The sequence below is a fragment of the Pinus tabuliformis genome, chromosome J, assembly GCF_031772625.1.
Source record: "Pinus tabuliformis cultivar Carrire ecotype Pingquan chromosome J, CPIR1, whole genome shotgun sequence".
Classification (NCBI taxonomy): domain Eukaryota; kingdom Viridiplantae; phylum Streptophyta; class Pinopsida; order Pinales; family Pinaceae; genus Pinus; species Pinus tabuliformis.
Genome location: NC_142295.1, coordinates 550,859,625 through 550,881,570, shown reverse-complemented (window position 1 = coordinate 550,881,570; position 21,946 = coordinate 550,859,625). Strand labels below are relative to the sequence as shown.

Below are 21,946 nucleotides of genomic sequence, written 5' to 3'. Positions count from 1 at the left end.
TCCACCTGGATTGTATTTTATTAAAATAATTAATATTTTTAATGGAGTTCCTAAGTCTAAACTTAGGGAAATTAAAATATTAATGGGTATTAATCAAAATATGGGTGAGAATGATCTAGAAGGCAAATCAAGTCATGTTTTAATCTTAGCCATTGATTAGAGACTTAATCTCAGTTGTTGAAGACTCAACAGGAAAAGTATAAAATGGAGGCTTGGGGTTCATTTGGAAACACACACAGAGAGAGAATTGATCTAGAGTTCGATTTTTGGGGCTAGGAAGCTGAGAAATTCGAACTAAGTGATCATTCAGCAGCAGAGGGGCAGTGAGAATCTGGGAGGACTTTCCAAAGAATACTAACAGAGAGGCGGAGAGAGCTTGTAGAGAGGCAGCGCAGTAGCCGGGAGAGCTGACACTGGGCCAATCTGGGCCCACGCAGCCCTGACGCAGAGCCAGAAGGGCCAACACAAAGCAGAAAAGTTGCTTGTCATGCAGAAGTCGGAACTGTCAGGAACAGCCAAAACTGTCAGGAACTGCCAAAACAGCCGAGATAGCTGATGCAGAGGACAGAAGAGGTGACGCAGGGCCTATGCAAAGCCTAAAAGGCTGACACAGGGCCTACGTAGGGCCAGCGCAGAAATATTTGGGGTTAGCCAGTCTTGTGTCAGATCAGCCGGAATTCTGTCAGGTGAAGTGAGGTAAAACTCACTCAAATTTTCCGCTAGTATTTTCTCTATAAAGGATTGCTAGATGAGCATCCTAGATTTGTATTCAAATATTTCTCCTGCATAATAATAAACCCTCAGAACTACTGCACCGGTTTTCCCGCATTGGGTTTTTCCGAGGACTATTGCATCCAAAAATAAGTGTGTCCTATGTATCTTGTTCTTTGCTCTATTTTCTGTTTCATGAGATCAAATATTTAATTAGTGTAGGTTGCAAAAGGAATTTGATTCAATATTCAGAAGAATAACTTGATGAATGTAATTTAAAAATCAAGTAGGTGAAGTAGATTCAGATTTACTACAGTAGGGGTTCCTTCGAGTCTAGGAATTTTCACAATCCCACTTACTTGAAGGACATTCGTCAAAATATGTGTGTGTAAGAAACAATCCACTAGTTGTTATACTAAGTTCTAACCCCCAAGATAGGGCAAGCTCATCATATGTACCTCAATTGTGGACCCACATTCATGACCATCAAATGTCCTCCAAACATGGCCTCGAGATGGAGTGCTCCCCCTCAAGGTGCAAAACCTCAGACAATATGCCAAGTCAAACCCTAGGAACCCCTTAGTTCATGGGAATTCCTCCCCAAAGGCATGCAATGACAAGTGTGAGTGCAACAACATGCCAAGCAAGTCCTCAATATGCAAAGCATTCCTCGAAAAGTTTATCAAATGTGGTCAAAGGAATCTCCTCTGTTCAAGTACTCTATCAAAACAAGCATGTCTAGCCACATGAAGTGGCACTATCATATCAACCTAGACCCATATGAGCAAGGTGCTCCTCCAAACCTATGCATGTCTAGGTTATGTGGCATGCCTCCAAATATGTCACAATGCCTCAAAAGGAGATGCTCAGTGAGAAAATATCAAAAGTTGTAACCAATAGCCACCAACCCAAAATCTTTTATACGCAACCCACTGAATAAGGTCCTAAATCTTGATACAACTCTTCATGCATCATGAGTGGTAACACCCTCAAAATATTTTTGACTTGATTTGCACGTATTATTTTAATTTTTTAATGATTATATAGCTCATTAATCTTCTTGTCAATGTAGTTTTGGTTCTTTTCTCTCATTGTTTGCAAGCTTGATGAGAAGAATTCTTCATTTGAATCCCCATCATCTCGCTCCACAACAAAGCAAATTCATTAAGAAGCTTTCCTCAAGACATGATTCTTATTTCTTCATCAATTTAGATTCATTTCATACTAGGGGATAACTTTTAGTTTAGCTTGCTTACTCACACATCTCACAAGTTCTATTTTCTTTTTGCACCAATAGTTCCAACAAATTGTCGAGCTATTTGGTCACAGCTTGCACCAAATTACACATAACTCCCCCCTTAAAATGAAAGGATTATAACAAAATGAAATAAAATAATATGTGTACAAGTAGGTCATTCTTGAAGGGAAGACCCTAGAAAGTTAAAGAAAACCAATGCAGAAACAAGGAACATATTTCAGTATGAATGTATCTGCAACCAAGAGAGGAACAATCCTAATCATCCTCTGAGTGAACATTCTAGATATCCATACCCAATGCCTATTAAATAATATCCTTGAGGGAGTGTCTTGGACTAATAGGGCCTTAGGAAGTAATCCTAAGCAATCATAATCTACTTGCCCTTGGGAAAAGAGCAAAGGGGATACCGTTCCTAACATCCAAGGTTGATCTACTCCTTAGTAATAGAGAAAAAATTAGTAATGTGACAACAAGAAGATTGATGGATCATTTGAGGCATTCTAATCCTCCTAGAATCCCTTGGTCCTATTATCACACAAACTCACACTTATGGAGATAAAGTCTAAAACCTCAAGTGCGATCAAAGTGAAACTAAGAGGGAGGCCATTATCTCCTTACCAACACTCTTGTGCACTTTAGGTCGACTTATAAGGAAGAACTTTTTCTGGTTTTCCCCTTATGGGTTGTGCCCTAGCTGTGTGCCTAATTTTTTGTGTCTCGTCTCTTTATTTCATGGTTACTGTACTGCTTTTTCATGTCTATTAGTTGATGTTTTTCTTCTGTATAACTGCCTAAATGATATTGAATTTAATGCTATGTGAAACTAATGTTTAAATTGATCATTGAAGTAGTTATCAGGTGAAGAAAAACTTAATTCTAGCAGGTGCCCTAGAAAATCAACATGGTATCAGAGTTGGGGGGGGCAGTGAAGAGCAGTTATGAAGACACATCTTTTCTACAAAGGTCATTAAAGAAACACTAAGGCATTTCTTTGGTTCACGCTTGGCAGGCCGAAGATTTGAGATCCACTCCCTGTAGATGTAGAAGTCTGAAAAAGAGGCCAAACATATAATCAAATGTCCAATGATTAATCTGTTGTGATAAAAAGGTTGCATATTATCTTAGACCTGAGATGTCATTTCTTCTCTTAATTATCTCTAAGATAAGTCACCCAAACATTGTTTTGAAGCTTTTGTTCTCTGTGATAAAGTTTAGTATGATTGAAGGATACCAAAAGGCTTATACCTTGCTAAAGGACTGTAGTGTTATAGGCCCATTGTATCGAATCTGAAGTTTTTAAAGGAACGAAACCTTATAATGATTTGATCTATGTAATCTAAGCAGTTTTTTGTAGTTCTCCTTTTCTAATATGCATGCTCTCTGAGGCTCAAATCTCTTGGTGCAAAGTTCTAAGAATCATAATCCTGAAGGTATCTGAATTGTGCATATGATTTGTGCTTCTTGGTATTCTGGTTGAGTCTCCCTGAAGCTTGATCCAGCGAAATTCGTAGGTATAAAAATCAATGGTTCGTTGTCTATCTCTAAGGCATGCAAGCTTCTTCGACTCTCTTTTAGAATCTCTGTGACATTTGAATTATGCAGACTCCCTGTGTTCTGGATATTGTGCGAGCTCCATATGTGAAATACTAAGAGACTTGAGGAGTAATGCGAATAGACCGAATGGTTTATGATATCTAAATCAGCATGCGAGCTTTTGTGGTACACTTATACTATCTTTCTTGGCACTTTTTTAACTCTTGTTCGCATCTAGTTCTGAGCATCTCTATGTCAGGTTGTGTAAGCTCCAGTGATGCGTAGTTGCGGGAGACCTATGCAAAACACTATGATCCCATATCCGAGCTCTAGGGAATTGGTTTGAGGTTTGTTGCATTGATCCATTGATCCGATGTACAATCTGAGTCCTATGGCTATTTAAATATGATCTGAGTTATGTGGCATTGGTCTTCCGAGTTTTCTGTTTGATGTACCTGTGTTGTTGTATCTACTTCCTTGCGGATTTGAAAGTCAGTGATGTATTTTTGTCTACGGATACAATAACAACATAAATTCGAGTTCGGTAACTATGCAATTAATCTTTGTGGATGTTTGTCCTCTTAAAGATTCATGATCCTATCTATAGACTATGGACAGAGTTCTTTGCCTGTGTGGAAATAAAATTTTGAAGCACGACTTTTTCACAGTATGAGTTATGGTTTTGAGCTATAGATCCGTGGTATGGTGAATTTTTTCCTGAGGATTGATCTAATAAAGTTTTGTGGCAAATTAGTCCTAATTCCAAAACTCATGAGATCAAATATCTAAATTTGGGATAGAGGATCAAGTATCCTCTGAATAATGCTAGTTTGTACGTAATATTATTTCTCAAGCGAGTTTCCTCTGTGGCTACATGAGATATTAAGTCAACAGCGAATACAAGATTCAATGCGAATTTCTCTCCATGTGAACTTGAGATGTTTTCCCTTTAGGAAAATAAAATTGTGGATTTGTGGCACTTGCAAAGCCTGTATCATCTCTTCATGTGAGCACTATGTCTTCCTAATGCAGACCTCCTCGGTGACATCTTTTAATGCGAAGTTTGTGTCCAAGTGTCTTAATAAGTATAAAATCAGTTAAAGCAATCCTGAGACTTCATACTTGATCCATTCTGTCAGTGATATATTCTATGTGAAAGTCAAAGTCAGAGGTCAAATTTTGAGTTGCTAACCATGGTTGATAAATCTTTATATGTATACATAAAAGACCTCATGCACTGCAACAACAAAAAAGAGTCGACCTAATAGCAATAAAGTCGACTTTCCAGGATTATTGTCTGTCTCCAAATAGGAGTCCACTGCATTAAGAAGATCTCTAAAGGACATTAAGAGATGATCAAATTCTTGGATTTTTTTTGGGGGGCTGCAAAATCCTATTTAGGGTCTGATAATATTGCAGGATACTAATGAATTATCTATGTATGGATTGCTTCCATTGATTTGACATCTTGATGATGAGGACAGTTTGCCAGTTGAATTCAAGAGGGCTAAAGATCAAGAGGGAATAGAAAACATGGGTATCTTGTGTTTTTCGTTTTATTTTTATATCGTTACTAATGATGTGAACTCTTTGATGATGACAAGGACTCCTTGTTCATGATATGGACTCGGCGATAATGATGTGGACTTGTTGATGATATGGACTCAATGATAATGATGTGGACTTGTTGATAATGTGGACTCATTGATGATGATAACGATGCAGACTTGTTGATGATGTGAACTCATGATGTGCACTCATTGATGATATTGATGATAATGATGTTGACCCCTTGATGATATAGGCTTATTGATGATGAACTCCTTAATGATGAACTCCTTGATGATGTACTCTGTGGATGTGAACTCTTTGTTGATGATGATGTAGACTCCTTGATGATGAACTCTGTGGATGTGAACTCTTTGTTGATGATGATGTATACTCCTTGATGATAATGATGATATGAACTCCCTGATGACTTGGACTCCATGAACTCTTTGTTGATGATGAGAACTCCTTAATGATGAATTCCTTGTTGATGTGAACACCTTGATAATGTGGATGTGAAGTCTTTATTGATGTTAATGTGAAGATGTGGATGATATGGACTCCTTAATGATGATCAAGAGGACTCCTTCTTGTGGACTCCTTGATGATGATGTAGATTGAACTCCTTGACTGAATTTCTAAATAATGATATAGACGAGGTCAACTTCTTGATGATGACATGATGATGATATGGACGAGGCCAACTTCTTGACAATGACATGGACTCCATGATGATAAGATGATGATGATTCCTTAATGATGTGGACTACTTGATGATGATGAAGATATGAATTCCTTAATGATACTCCTTGATGATGATAATGATGTGGACTCGTTGATGATGATAATGATGTGGACTCGTTGATGATGATGATGATATGGATTGCTTGATGACTTGGACTCTATGAACTCTTTGTTGATGATGAGAACTCCTTAATGATGATGTGAACTCTTTGATGATGGCATGGACTCCCTGATGTGATCGACTCGATCAGAGAAGGCTAAGATCAAGAGGGAGTTGACACAGTCTCAAGAGATAAGTATTATCTTGATTGTTTCTATTGATTATTTTTTTATGAGTCTCTTGGCTTGCTTAGTTGTTCTTGTTCTTCCATAGCCTCCTGGTGAGGTTTGAAGGTACATAATCGAGACTGCCAAGATGTGGCAATTGTTGGAAATGACGGAAGAACAATGTGACAAAAAGACTCATGATAGGCTCTGTACTCAGAGGGAGCAAACAAGATCAGACCAATTGAAGCACATTTCTATGAAGGTGGCTAGAAGTTTTGAAGATTGATGTTGATCCAAATATGCTAAAGATGAGCCCGTGATTTTTTTCTGCTATGTAAAGGACTTTTATGTAAGACGGAGTTGGTCTTGTAAAGGCATGAGCCTGGTGATATCTTTGGCACAATGGATTGCAAGTCCATCGACATCTCCCTGATGAATGACTTGAAGAAGCTACAAAATCTCTAATATTAACTTGGTTGATTCTCTAATTGGTTCGTTGATCTATCTGATGATGTTTATTTTCGCTAAAGTCTATTATTATCTGTTGGATTTGATTATACTCTGCTAGATTCTACTATGGTTGTTGATGCCTACTTCTTTGAGAAGCCACTTATTATCTGTTGGATTTGATTATGGTCTGTTGGATTCTACTATGGTTGTTTATGCCTGCTTCTGTAAGAATCCACTTGTTATCTGTTGGATTCTACTATGGTTGTTTATGCCTGCTTCTGTAAGAATCCACTTGTTATCTGTTGGATTCAGTTATGGTCTGCTAGATTCTACTATGATTGTTGATGCCTACTTCCGATAGAATCCATTTATTATCTGCTCGATTCAACTATGGATTCTGATTTCCACTTTTGCGGTTACCAATGATTACTTAGATAAGAAGCCACTACTAAAATCTATTATTGTTTGTTGATAGTTGTCAATGCTTGCTTCTGAGAGAAGCCCCGACTGAAATCGGATGAACAGTTGAATGTTGTTGTTTGTTGAAATATTTGAGATCCACCATGGCTACATTTTTTATGATGAACTGGTTGCTGATGTTTATGTGAAGAAACTGGAATGACTGAGAATCCCCTTGAGGAGGGAGCACTAATTACATAGCATCATATTATGGACCATCTCCTGTAGTTTGTGTGCCATGAGAGCTTCTAGTACAGAAGATGTATCGTTGATTCCTCTTGTTGGTTGTGTGTTGTGAGACCTTGCAGTTCGAGAGATGTATTGTTGATTCCTCCTGTAGGTTGTGTGTCGTGAGACCTTGGGGTCCGGGAGATGTGTTGTTGATTTCTCCTGTAGCATATGTGTCATAAGACCTTGTGGTCCAAGAGATATATTGTTGATTGCTCCTATAGGCTATGTCATGAGACCTTGTAGTCTGAGAGATGTATTGTTGATTACTCCTATAGCTTGTGTGCCATGAGACCTTATGGTCCGAGAGATGTATTGTTGGTTCCTCCCTTAGGTTGTGTGCTATGAGACCTCATGGTCGGGGAGATGATTCGAGATGGATGTTATGTATCTTTCCTTATGATGAGACTAATGATCTCTTCCTTAGGCTATGGGCTACGAGACCTATGATTGGTCGAGAAGATTGATCTTGAGAGAGAGAATGAAAAGTACCTCCCTGGCTAAGAGGAAGTGTTGGAAAATATGGTAGCCATGGTCAGTATTTTCATCTTGGAAAAGAAAAGGAAATTTGAATCTTTAAATTTTCCTTCAAATTTATTAGGTCCGTTGGGCCTCTAAGAGGCACCGATTTGACCCCCACTTGAAGGCTATATAAAGGAGATCATTTCTCCTCATTCAAAAACATCAATTTGGTCTAATACATCTCTAATCTAGCGAAATTACAGGCGAGCCAAAATTCTAGGGGGCGGAATTTTAGGAGGAGGCCGAAATTTCAGGGACTTAGATTTTGAAATGGCACTTGAGCATGATTTTGGTTACTGGTTTGGATATTATTCTACTATTTGTTATTTATGATGTATTAAAGAATCTGGAAACTCTCTCTCTCTCTCATAAGGAAGAACTTTTTCTAGGTTTTCACCTTGTGGGTTTTGCCCTAGTTGTGTGCCTAATTTTCTCTGTCTCTTGTCTCTTTATTTCATGGTTACTCTACTGCTTTTTTATGTCTATTAGTTGATGTTTTTCTTTTGTATAACTACCTAAATGATATTGAATTTAATGCTATGTGAACTAATGTTTAAATTGATCACTAAAGCAATTATCAAGTGAAAAAAAACTTAGTTCTAGCAGATGCCCTAGAAAATCAACACGACTCTCCTCTAGCTCAACGAGGCTTCCCTACATTGATATTGCTAGAATTGGGCAATGAGTTCCAATTTCCAAGGTGATATGAAGAGTAAATCTAGCAAAATGGTTTTGGGAGAATTTTAGGGTATAAAAGTCAATGGGGGGACTGAAGACTAGTGTCTTTTTATTGGGTATGTGGGGTCAACATGGTATCCCTTGAGAAGGTATGAATGGATCCAAGGTGATGACTAGGGTTGTCCACTACTAACCCTAGTAGATCCACCAAGTACGCATGCTCCAAGATAAATTCAAGGGGAAATTCTCCACTAGAATTCCTCCTAGTGTTTTTTTCTAAAGGATTTATCCAAAAGAAACCAAGTGAGTGCGCCCTCTCCACTAGAAAAGTATAGTTACACTTAATAATCATCGATAAACAAATCCAACATGATTAGAGAGACCACTTACACATAAAATAAAGATCATCCATAAACTCTAGCCACGGAAATCAAAGAAGTTGTACAAATTCATCCACAAATCATCTCCTCAATGTGGCACATAAGCCTTCCATCTATAGCACAAAATCCAAGAAAAAAGAACTCCAAACAAATTTTAGAAATTTCATAATTTGCTTAGGGATTTTTCCACAAATCCAACCACGAGAAATAACAAGGAAGTGCATCTAATTATAGGAGATGCTTAGCTTACTTTACATTACAATATTGATTTTCAAGGTAAAACCCCCTAATTCAGCTTATGGAGGGGAAAAACACCCTCTTCTCTAGTTAATTAATCTAAAATGCACAAAAAATGGGCTCCTCAAGCCACATATACAGTAATTAAATGAAGGAACCCACCAAAATTGTCATATCTCCTCACGAAAGTGTATGCATGAGCTTCAAAGTACAACATCCAACCTCCAAAAATCCTTCAAAGTTGTATTCTAACACAAGAAATGCAAGCAAGTCCTCTGATCTTTTCTCCAAGTCTTCTTCCTAGTGTGGATGTAGGATTCTAAAGTGAATGCTCAGCCTCAATGGTGGGTCTCCTCCACTCATCATGCCAATAACACTCCCAAGTCCTCCTTCAAAGGTGGATGTATGGAACTTCATCATGCCAAACATTCTCCCAAAGGTAGACACATCATCAAATGAACCAATATTAAATTTTACATAAGTTGGCCCTAGACCTTGTATACACAGGCTAACTCAAATCTAAGCTCAGTTTGGTCCCACCAAATTTTGTTTCAAAGTAGCACACATGTACATAATACATACATCAACATTACTTGTATCTTTAAAATCATCTTCGTATGCTTTATATTTGATGTTGAACTTCTTAAATGGATTTGAGCAAGCTGGTATCAAGTCATCAAGTGTGGAAAGTGCTTGTTGCATTTTCAGTCTTCAATTTAACAGATGCAGTGGAGAGTACAGAATGGAAGGAGGAGACAATAAAGAACTGTAGGTTGCATCTTCCTAGCCCTGAAAACATTACTCCAAGGGTATCTCAACCTTCAATGTCTTTTCATGACTCTTTTCCAATCGACTTGTCTATTAGCATATCCTTAGGAAACATCAACTAAATTAGTAGATTGTGGTGAGTCATTACCAAATGTTGTATCGAAGATTGTTGCAAATGAACTAATGGAAGTAGAAGTATCTATTATCTCCTCATCTTCATTATTATCCAAATTCCATTCTTGTATCATAGTCGGGTGGCCACATGCCCACTGTAAAACAGTCTGCACTGTATTACAACTTTTAAGAGTGATCACTTGCCACATATTCCAATTAGGGTTTTCCTATAGATAGGCCTGTATTTGGATATTGTTATTCCCAATATGACAGAGCCTCTTTGCAATTCATGTAATATGTCCCATATTTCCTGTCCTTAAAGGAGATTTACCACGTGTAGGTGCTATTGACTTGCTAGGGTCATCAATTACAAAAGGCTTTTTATCTTCTGCCAGAAGTTTCCCCAAAAAATCATATTCTTGGAGCAAGTGATCAGTAAAAATGGTACTATTACCTTCCAAGCATGACCTTATGATACACTCCACATAATGAAGAAGATTGTTGAAGGGGTGTTTAAAAAAAGGGTTTGATAACTGTCTGAATAGCACTCAAACAAACCAACTCCTACCAAGCAACTTCACTCCATATGTGGTAGAGAGAACATTTGCATCAAAAGACACTTTCAACAGCTTTGTCAATTGACCAAGGCCGTGAAGCATGCCATCCATTGTCTCAAGATTTGGAGTCATAACTGAGTAACTAATATGATTGCCCAAAGCTGCACTAGTTATGGCCAACATTGATCCTTTTGTGTCCGACAACGAGATACATACTAGCAACGAATATAATAATGTATATTTCAATTTTGGGTTTTTTAAGGAAATACTTACAAACAAAAACAAACTTTCAAATTTCCACAAAGCTTGGTTAGAAAACCTCAAGGCCAATGCAGATGGAACAGGATGAGTTATAGCCTAAGTAACATGACACATCCTCTGTAGAAGTTTCTAAGTCTAACAGTTAGAAACCCTCCATGTACTTTCTGATTTATTCCTTCCTACTTGTTCTGATTAATTAACAAGTTATTTACCATGTAAATACTGAAAATAAACACAAGTACATGTGCAACACATTACAGATCATCAACTGAAGGAAACAGAAACAAGCACACAAATGACACCGTTATTTTTGGACTAATGTCCCCAGAAAAACCCAATGCGGGAAAACCAGTGCAGCTATCTGAGGGTTTGATTTATTAAGCAGTTTCAGAATACAACTGGGTGCAAAATCCGGCTCACCCAACAAAGAAAAATCTCAGTAGTAGTACCTCTCCTTCTGAGACAGATGCTCCGGCTGAAACCCCAGATAAACACTCTGGCAGCTTCTCAGCTCCAATCTGCCCCATGAAAAACCCCAGTGTCAGTGTCTAGGGACTGTGTCAGCCTCTTCTGCACTCTGCGTCAGCTTTCCTGGCAGTTCCGGATGTTCCAGGCAGTTTCGGCTTCTGCCCTTTGAGTCAACTTTCCCGGCAGTTCCCAGCAATTCCTGGCAGTTCCGGCTGTTCCCGACAGTTCCAGCTTCTGCCTTCTGCATCAGCTTTCCCAGCAGTTCCGGCTTCTGCCTTCTGCGTCAGCTTTCCTGGCTGTTGCACTAATCCTCCCGACACTATCTCTGCCTCTCTGCTTCTGTATTCACTACCCCTCAGCTGCAACTCCAGATCACTCTCTCAACTTTCTCAGCAAACCCAGCCCCAGAAAGTCAAAATCTTGATCTCTTGGTGTGTTCTCCAAGTGACCCTCAAGCCTCCTCTTATACTTTTCTCGTTGACAGATCAACGACCAAGATTAAGTCCCTAATCAATGGCTAAGATTAGATTTGGCTTGATCCATGACTTTTGGACCATTCTAACACAGTTTTATATTAATTCACATTAATATTTTAATTTTCCTAAGTTTAGACTTAGGGACTCCATTAAAAATATTAATTATTTTAATATCTCCCAAACTATTTAGAATCTGCCCAAACCCTTTCTAGGTATTGGAGATCTCATGTGCCTTAGTCTCTCCACCAAATTTCATGGCTAGAGCACATTCGATGCTACCCCAAATCAACACTCCCTCTTAGCGAGGACTGTGCTCTAGCAATAATCCTCACTGAGTATTACTCTGATCATCCAGCATCAGTGCCTGATGCTAGGCCTGCTGCCCATCATCTGTACTACTGCATCCCGTACTACCACCCATGTCTCTGCCACTGCCACTGCTGCATCTGTACGACAGCTCCCTTTGCATCCGTGTTACTGCCCATGGCCCTGCCACTGCCACTGCTACGTCTGCACTGCATCCCCTCTTATCATGCTGCATCGTGCTACCCATAGCACTGCCATTGTTAACTACTGCACTGCAACTCAGTTACTGAGAAATAAGTAGTTGATCTCCCAACTCTAAAATCTCTGTCAAGCTAAAGACACTCCCAATGCTGAAGCTCCCTCTATCGCTGACAAGTGCTACCTCTCTGACCTCTGCATTGCTACAACAACTCCCTGCATCTCGCACCATTTCACACCTCTCAGTGCCATCATGCACTAGTGCAACTCTCTCGTGCCTCTCGCACTGTTGCAGCCTGCTAGCCTCGCGCTATCCCGGGAATCCTGCACTGTAGCTCTCTCTGCCGCTCCATCCTCATCTGTCTCTACCGACATTCGCCAGTCTTGCTACTCCTCTTCAGGGCTCCCGTAGCCAGGTATAATCCAAGAAGTTGGGTACCTCAAGGATCCTGCCCCTCATCTTCTATAGTCCTCCTGACTACAGCTCGATGTCTCCCCACTTTCGCTGAAGTGGTGTGTGTGCACTCATGGCACAGACATTGTCTGTCTCCACTTCCTTCTTTGCCGTTGTTGGCGTTGCCTTGGCCTCGGAAGCCTCTCCCTTGCTCTTCTTCCTCAGACACTAGGTCACATAATGACCCAGCTCCTAGAGTGGAAGCATTTGACCTTGGAGAGGTCCTTCTTCTTCCGCTTTTCTTGCTTACCCTCAGAAGCTAGGGCAGCATCCACCTCCTCCTCCTTCTTGATTCTGATCCCCTTGCTGCTGCTTCCCATCTTGGTCACCCTCCTGATCTCTTGTTGGCGAAGAGCCACCCACATTTCCTCCCAATCTGGAAGGGTTGCCCTGCCCAATATGCTCTGGACAAACACCTCCCAGTCTTCTGAGACTGCATTCAAGGTTGTTCTCAGCATCAACTCTGGATCTGGTGTGGCCCCTATGGAAGTCAACTGATCTCGGATCTCCTTCAATCAACCAAGGAAGGTGTCGATCTGTTCTCCCTTTTGCATCTGGTATGACTGCAGCTGATTTTCTAGGAGCATCTTCCTCTGCACGGAAGTATGCTAATACAACTTGGTCAGGGCCTCCCACATCTCCCGTGTCGTGTTCTTCTCGACAATATGTCGTACTATATGATCCTTGACCCCGTCAAGAATGATACCCTTGGCCCTTGCCATTGCTTCCTCATACCTGTCATTGTCAGTTGGATCAACTGGGACCGCTATCGTCTTCAAGGCGAAGTGCTTGACACAATTTCTGTCAAGTACGGATAAGATTCTGGCCTTCTAGACTACAAAGTTTGAGGTTCCATCCAGTCTGTTCTGGTCCCTTACTCTGTGTAGTGCCATTTCATTGCTCTTCTACTTCCCTCCTGGAAGTTCTTGATGTGACTCCCTCTGAGCCTCGATTTCCCTCCTGGAAATCCTTCTGTCGATGTCGAGATGCCCCCTACTCTGATTGTTTGTGCAACCGCACCACTGATCTGGATTTCTTGGCTTGAAACCCTCGGTAGTAACTCCCTCCTCCTTGACCTTGCCCTGTTAGGTACTGTTCTGACAACAGTACCCCACCAGCTCCACTCTACAACTTATCCACAGCCTCCTAAACCCCAGCAACCTGAAGGTGAGAGCTCCTAGGCTCTGCGCAGTCCCAACACCGACAAACTAGCTCCCTAAGCCAACTGTGTCAACCCTCCGGCCTCTGTGTGGCTCTACATGAGCCTTTTCTTTGCCTCCCTCAGCCTCTGTGCAGCCTCTTCTTGGCTCGAACTTGATGACACAAGCACTGCGTCACCCCTTCCTTGTTGTTTTGTTGCTAGGAATAGCTTTTGTCACTCGGGACAGTTGTTTTCTACTGTTGTTGCTCTGCTCGGCTGATGTCCTTAGTTCTCCTGTGATCTGTAACCACCCTCTAATACCATGTTGAAGTTTCTAAATCTAACAGTTAGAAACCCTCCATGTACTTTCTGATTTATTCTTTCCTACTTGTTTTGATTAATTAACAAGTTATTTACCATGTAAATACTGAAAATAAACACAAGCACATGCTCAACACATTACAGATCATCAACTGAAGGAAATAGAAACAAGCACACAAATGACATCGTTATTTTTGGACTAATGTCCCTGGAAAAGCCCAATGCGGGAAAACTGGTGTAGCAATCTAAGGGTTTGATTTATTAAGCAGTTTCAGAATACAATCTGGGTGCCAAATCTGGCTCACCCAATAGAGAAATTTCTCGACAGTAGTACCTCTCCTTCGGACATAGATGCTCCAGCTGAAACCCCGGATAAACACTCCGGCAGCTCCTCAGCTCCAATCTACCCCACGAAAAACCCCAACATCAGCCTCTAGGGACTGTGTCAGCCTCTTCTGCCCTCTGCGTCAACTTTCCCGACAGTTCCGGCAGTTCTCGACAATTCCGATTGTTCCCAGCAGTTCCGAATTCTACCCTCTGCATCAGCTTTCCCGAAAGTTCCGGCAGTTCCGGCTTCTACCCTCTGCGTCAGCTTTCCCGGCAGTTCCAGCAATTCCGGCTATTCCTAGCAGTTCCGGCTTCTGCCCTCTGCGTCAGCTTTCCCAGCTATTGCACTAATCCTCCCGGCACTATCTTTGCCTCTCTGCTTCTGTATTCACTACCTCTCAGTTGCAACTCCAGATCACTCTCTCAACTTTCTCAGCAAACCCAGCCCCAGAAATTCGAAATCTTGATCTCTTGGTGTGTTCTCCAAGTGACCCTCAAGCCTCCTCTTATACTTTTCTCGTTGACAGATCAACGGCCGAGATTAAGTCCCTAATCAACAGCTAAGATTAGATCTTGCTTGATCCATGACTTTTGGACCATTCTAACACAGTTTTATATTAGTTCATATTAGTATTTTAATTTCCCTAAGTTTAGACTTAGGGACTCCATTAAAAATATTAATTATTTTAATATCTCCCAAACTGTTTAGAATTTGCCCAAACCCTTTCTGGGTATTGGAAATCTCATGTGCCTTAGCCTCTCCACCAAATTTCGTGGCTAGAGCACATCCGATACTACCCCAAACCAACATCCCCCCCCTCCTGTCACGTGTTTCATGTGTGAGACATGACACTTAGGTGACACGTGTCGGACAAGTTTGACTCAAGTCATATTCGTAGGACACGAGTGTCAGTACTATTAGACACGAACGTGGGTGACACATATCCGACAAGAGTTTGACTCGTGTCTTGTTCGTAAGACACGAGTGTGACTGGTGTCAGACACAAGCCCTATTGGTGCCCCGAAATTTGGACAAGTCTAGTGAAAAGAGCATCTTAAAATCGATTTATTGCCTCATTCTCACAAAATTCAGTCACAAGTTTGGAGCTCTGAAGGGTTTTGGAATGCAACTAAGGGCAATTAAGCAATGCTAAAAGGGATTCCAAGTTCTAGTAAGTAGAATTTTCTAGGCCCTCCTAATGCTATGCAACTAATGGTAATGCAAGTAAAAACAAATTCTCTTTTTATCTTTCATTTTCATCCTTTTACTTAATTTTTTAACATTACCATTGATTGACTCAGGATATTTGAGAGTGATTCCGACCTCATTAGATTTCATATGGAGAAAGTAGAATTTTAGATACCACTCAAAATCCAACAAACTTAACAGTTTTCCAGGATTTCAAGATTAGGGGGATTGCAATGTTTCCATTGGAGTTTGTCATATATGAAGGTATGGAACTAGCATTTAATTAAGAAGACCAAGCCCTCTATGTACCTCGATGTTGATGGCATTGATTGTTAGACTCCTCTGTAATGACCCTAGTAAAAATGTACCCATCACTTGAACAGAGTCTCGATTTGACATGTTAAGCTTTCTCTATCTTATTTTAATGCTTAGAGGGTGATATTGATGATGGGGATTCCAATATAGGCAATGATTTGATGATATGTACTACTAGTTATTTGTTGTAGCATGATTTTTTTTGGACTCTACAGGGCATTTAGGGCCTCGTTGTTGATGTATTTTTGGTTTAGAGATGGATTGCACTCAATGCTCTTTTGCTTGTATACATTAGTTGTATGATTGGATTTGTATCATCATCATCTAAATGTTTTATATATTTAATATTTTATTTGTAATTCACTAATTGGTTATATTTTTTAATATAGAATATATAACATGTCCTCCATGTCATGTTCTGGGGGGTCACTGTGTCACGTCACTCACATGTCTTCCATGTACTGTGTCCTTGTGTCATGTGACTTAGGTTATAGCACAAAGTGTTTCTTCTGCATTTTGTACTCCAAGAAAACTCATTCAGCTCAATGCCTTCATCTCAGCAATAACATTAATGAGATTTCCTTTGCCATATAAGTTTTCTCTCCTCACTTAAACTGTTACTTGGATTAAGGGCTTGTCTTTGTAACCAACACAGAAAATGGCCAAAGGCACTTGTCAAATTGGACAGAGGAATCAGAGACTTCTCCATCAATACCAACCAGCACACTGAAAGATAAAGTGCTCCCCACTCTCAAGAGACAAGAGACAGGATTAAGAATTAAAGGCAAGCAACATGATCAGAAAATTAAAGAACAATAGAAGTAAAGAAAAAAGAAGGATGGGTGAACATGATAGAATCAAAGAAGGAAGACATTGGGCTAATTTACCATGTCTTACAGATGAAGACCCTAGAAAAGATGGCTAGTGCTACAATGACTGCACATTACCACAAATGGTAGAAGCCTTAGGGCAGAAGCAAAAGAACTTGAATGAGACAATAATTCAAAGAAGCTACACCCAATGGAAACAGTTATGGCTAAATGTAGGGACTAGATAGCCTAGCATTCTTTAGAAACTACCTACACATAAAAACTCATGAAGTCCTTCGTAGAACCATTCAAATAAAATCATTCTAAAAATAATCTGCTTAAAAGTTCAAGTGATGCTTCTTTCGGAAAATCTTTGTGAAACAACTTAGTTGATAGGGTTTCAAGGCTGAAATAAAAAAATCTAAACTCCTTAGAAGCAGAATTGAACTCACAAATCTCAAAAACTTTGAAGATTCAGATATGTTCTCACAAAAACAAAATATGCCCCTGTACACAGTGGTGGACCTTATGTTCTTAAAAAACAAGCCATCTACATATTCTTCCCCAAGCAAAAACCAGAGCTATATTAGATCAGCTAAAGCCCTCACAGAAACCTGTATCAGCCATAAATATCGTTTGTGTTTCTCAAAGGAAGCACATCATATTGAAGGCAACACGTAATCCTGGAGACAAGCCTAAGCTAACTGAAAGCAAAAAAACGGATAAAGTGATGCCAAAATGGTATATATCTATTCTCGGTAACTATAAATGTTGTCAGGTCTAGAGATGAACTAGTTCATTTCTTTACACATGAACAACTAAGGAAACATTCAATTATATGCTAGAGATTCATCAATTAGTTTCAATTCTTTTAGGGAATAACTTGAGAACTTTGCAAGTACCTTTCTGTTACAGAAGTCAAATTCTTCAGAAAGTTTTCAAACAATCAAACAATTATTCTGGGAACCTCCAAAATAAGATGCTAGAGACATGCAAATGACATATTTATTTCTAATAGTGGTAAAACCTCAAAATTAAATTTAGAAAAGCTATTTTTCAAAATGATATTGAATTAAAAGTTCCAAAAGAACACACCTCCAAGCTTGCCCCAGCACGACGGAGAGCTTTGACCTTCTCCTGGTTCCCATTCATGACTTCTGTATATAGGAGCTCATCCTTAGATAGCTGAGCACCCATTTATTACAAAATCCTGCATTCGTGTTTCAATTTTTCATTACTGTATCTTTCCCAAGTAAAGCAACAAATATAAGAGTATCTGTTGGAAAGCAACTGTGACAAGAGACCATTTAATTCATATTTGGAAATTTAAAATATCAAGATTCAAAACAATCACCTTATCTGTGAAAATAGCAAAGAAATAAATATTATATCAATCTTACGATTATTTGGATCATGTCAGTGTTATAAACTTACCATCAGATATTCCCTCTCATTTCATGTAAAAGAAGAAATTGGTTTCCACTAATATTTATCAAAGACTGCAACACAAACAATTTTAATTTTGGAAAAGAATGTTTGCAGACTAAATAACAACTATTCAGAACAAATTTAATTCCACGTAGATCGAGAACAATGGTTGAAGTAACCATTATCCTATGAAATATTTTAACCTATGTTGCACGAAACTTCTAGGAACTTGACGTTTCCAGCCGTACCCATACTCGAAACTCCGCCGAAACTCAACCATCATATAATCATCTATGAGAGTTAATATAGACTTGGTTTTCCTTCAAAATTGTCATCTATGGGTGTTATTCCCCTTTTTCTTGAAAGATAATGTGTTATTCACTTATTTATAATTTTTTATATATATTTATATACATATATGATGTTTCAACTGACGTTTCGGCTGACATTTCCATTTTCGGGAGGTGGCGTTTCTAAATGCACCCGTTTCGGAAACTCTGAAACGTTTCGACGTTTCATGCAACTTAGATTTTAACTATAAAAATAGCCTTGGATGCTATTAGATATCAGATCTACAATTCAAAACTTTAGATTCTTAAACCAAACTCCATTGCAATCATGCACAACAATGGGACAAAGAAACAAACTGGCAGACATACTGAAGGCTATCAAATATTGATGACGTACTTGCAAAAGGAAACTATAATGTCTAGCAGAAGCAAACTATGACGTCATGCCAATATAAATTGGCATAAAGGCCAATTAAAAAGCCAGAGAGCCTAGGTAATCTCTAGTTTGTGTGCATATGTCTGAGCAAATGTGTATGTGCATATTTATTGCCATAAAAGAGCCAATTTATCTACTTGAACACCTTGATGACAGCTTGAAAAGAATTTAAATGATATAATTAAACTTTAAGTTAATTACTGCCAATGGGGTCATGACCCAATGGTGATGATGGTGGCATGCTAGGCCACCATCAAAGGTTCCATTCTCTGAAGGTATGTTTCTAGCAACTGAGGCCAAGTGCAAGTCTTTGGTGGTTTGAACTTTGCTGGAAGAGAAATCCTTATTGTGGACACTAGCCCACCATCCAAGGGTCCTGTTGCCGCCTCGCTTACACACCTAAGTTAATGTGGGAAAAATCCTCAACCCCACTAGGTGTGGCCTTGGTGGCAAAGCTCAGAGAAGGGGCTGTCACCTAATCCCAACTCTCTCTGTCTAGGCTCTCTCCTAGCTAAAGCCAAGGGGGGTGGACCCTAAGGAAGGTTTCTAAAGGAAAGACTTGTTGAAAACAACAAGTTCTAGGAGACTAAGGGCAAGACAATCACTTCTCAATGCAACTTGATTTAAATTTAGCAAGTACAAGACTTTATGAACAATGTAAAAGATAAATTCGATTAAAGATCAATATGGCATTCAACAAAAGTAAAGATGAGAAACCAGTGCCTTATAAACAATGCTCAAGTAAAGATTATATACTTGCAAAATGGAAATAACACTTCAAGTTACAAGGATAGCAATGCTGCAAAACAAGTGTTAGTACAAGATGATAGCATAAATTGAAATATGAGCAACAAAATAGATCTAGCAAAGATGAATGAAACTTGTACTTCTACTTCAAAGATAGGTACAATGTAATGTGCAAGCAAGATATAATACTCACAAATCAACAATATGTTATGAATAAAATATATATAAATAAACAATAATGATAATAATAGTTAATTAAATAGTAATTATTTACTGAAGAGGCATGTCTCTAGGGACATGACCGTTCATGCAGGGGCACCTGCCTAGAATTATAAGCAGACCCTCATTTGTAACAATCATCGCCACATATCTCTTTTGTATTCAAACATATATATATTATCCTATGATGGATACCTTTATATTCAGATATTCTGAATCTCTTCGCTGTGTATACAAACTTTGAACTTTGTTCATTACATTGGTATTGTTACCCACCACCTGTGGGTGGCACCTATAGGAGAAAATTTTCTCCTAGATTGTCTTCAGCCGGAAACCCCTTGCAACCACCAGATAACTTGATGTGCCACCATCTCTACCACCTAAGCCAGCAATTATGCTCCCTCACCCATCTGTTATGATCGTATGTTTGAAGGTGGGCCTTCCAAACCCGAAGGTATGGCTTTCATTATGTAGTTGGGTATATTTGCTTACTTATCATGGACACTTCTAGGCATGGATTAGTGGGGGGATTCAATGGAAAGAATGGGCTTGGTTTGTACTATTTTCCCCTTGTCCAACTTGATTGCTAACCTTGTATCCTAGTCCCATGGGATCTCCTTTCTTGGCTACTAGCTTTAGGAGTGGCAATACATGGGAAATCTCTAATTTGGTTGTGTGGTCCTACTTCCTGACACCACATACATCACTATGCTCCACTCATTATAACCCCTTTTCACATGTTTCCCATCCAGGTCCACATTTGTCCATTGGGTCCACAAGGAATTAGCCTCCTCCTCCCCTTGTCCACACTTTGGGTTGGGCATGGAAAGATGCCCCAGAGGTTGATGCAGCTAAAAATAAAGTAAAAAGCATAATTTTGCCACTCTCAACAGGAAATGCACTGCAAAATGCAAAAGATGGATGGAACATACACATTCAGCACGTGGGCAAAAGCCAACATGAGCTCTAACCCCTATCACCATGGCCATCACCCTGGTTCCTAGGGCCCGTATATGAGCCCCCTGCATCATGAAGGAACCCATGATTGTTCCAACACCTAGTGGGTGATGAACTTCCCAACCTTAGAGGCATAACCACTGCTACATCATACATATCATGCTCTTATTCCCTGGAGCCCCAAGCAGTTAAAAGAAAGAAAAAGCAATAAAAGGCAAAAGGCATATGAAGAAGGGTGGTAAAACAAATGTCGGGGTAACTCATGTACCACAATTGCTCCCTCCTACATCTATACACCCAAGTGTGGGCTCCCCTGATCATAGTTACCCTTGTACCATGACATGTGGCTTGGAGCCTTCCCTATTAGTTTTTGTTGCATCGAAGGTGTTCTAATCTCGAGACTTAGTGGAGAGGCTTAAACACAAGAGTTCTCCATAACCCAAAATTTGTTTTTGGAAATTTCACCTAGAAGTGTCTCAATTAGATTATTAACCTATTTTTAAATATTTCCTAAGTCTAAACTTAGGAAAAGGGGTTAATTAATCAGTATTAATTGAGAAAAGTGTGAATCATCTAGACTCTCAAACAGATCGACTAGGAAATAATCTCAACCAATGATTAAGATTTAATCTTGGCCATTGAAGTCCCAACTGGAGATTATAAGAAGAAGTCGATGGGTAGATGGAGGAACACACTTGAGGCACAAGAGATCAATTTCCTTGGGAAGTTGGACTTTCCAGAGAGTAGCAGCAGGAAGAGTTTGAGGCAAAGAAGGGAAGCAGTGACAGAGAGGGGCAGAGATAGTGAGTCTGGAAGAATTTCTTCCACTTCTGGAGAGTCAGAAAAAGGAGGCTATGATTTTCTCAAGGAGGCTATGCAAAGGCAACGTAGAGCCTTAAGAAGGCAATTCGATCCAGCTGAAGAGGAATGTGTTTTCAGTTCTAGAGGTCGGGAAAGTTCTCCAGAGGGCCGAAGAAGCATTTTGCCAGTCAACAGCAGGAAAGACGACTAGATTGGCAGTTGATTCAGGCAGAGCGTTTGAGGGACTCCGCTAGGGTGACGCAAGGCCTGCGTAAAGCTGGTTGGACAGCTAGATTTTTAGAGGTAGTCAAGTGTCAGGATTGCTTGGAGCGAGGATAAATTCCCTTAG

The 21,946-nt window shown here is 39.7% G+C and overlaps 1 protein-coding gene across 2 annotated transcripts in view; it reads right to left on the bottom strand.

Moving 5' to 3' along the window:
- Window positions 1–21,946, bottom strand: part of LOC149228193 (putative E3 ubiquitin-protein ligase XBOS34) — a 285,882-nt gene that overhangs the window by 192,805 nt on the left and 71,131 nt on the right. For both annotated transcript variants that reach the window (XM_089378092.1, XM_089378093.1), the window contains one exon: window positions 17,815–17,929. In XM_089378092.1, the coding sequence (XP_089234218.1) occupies window positions 17,815–17,916 (102 nt within the window). In that variant the 5' untranslated portion in view covers window positions 17,917–17,929. The remainder of the gene's footprint in view (window positions 1–17,814; window positions 17,930–21,946) is intronic.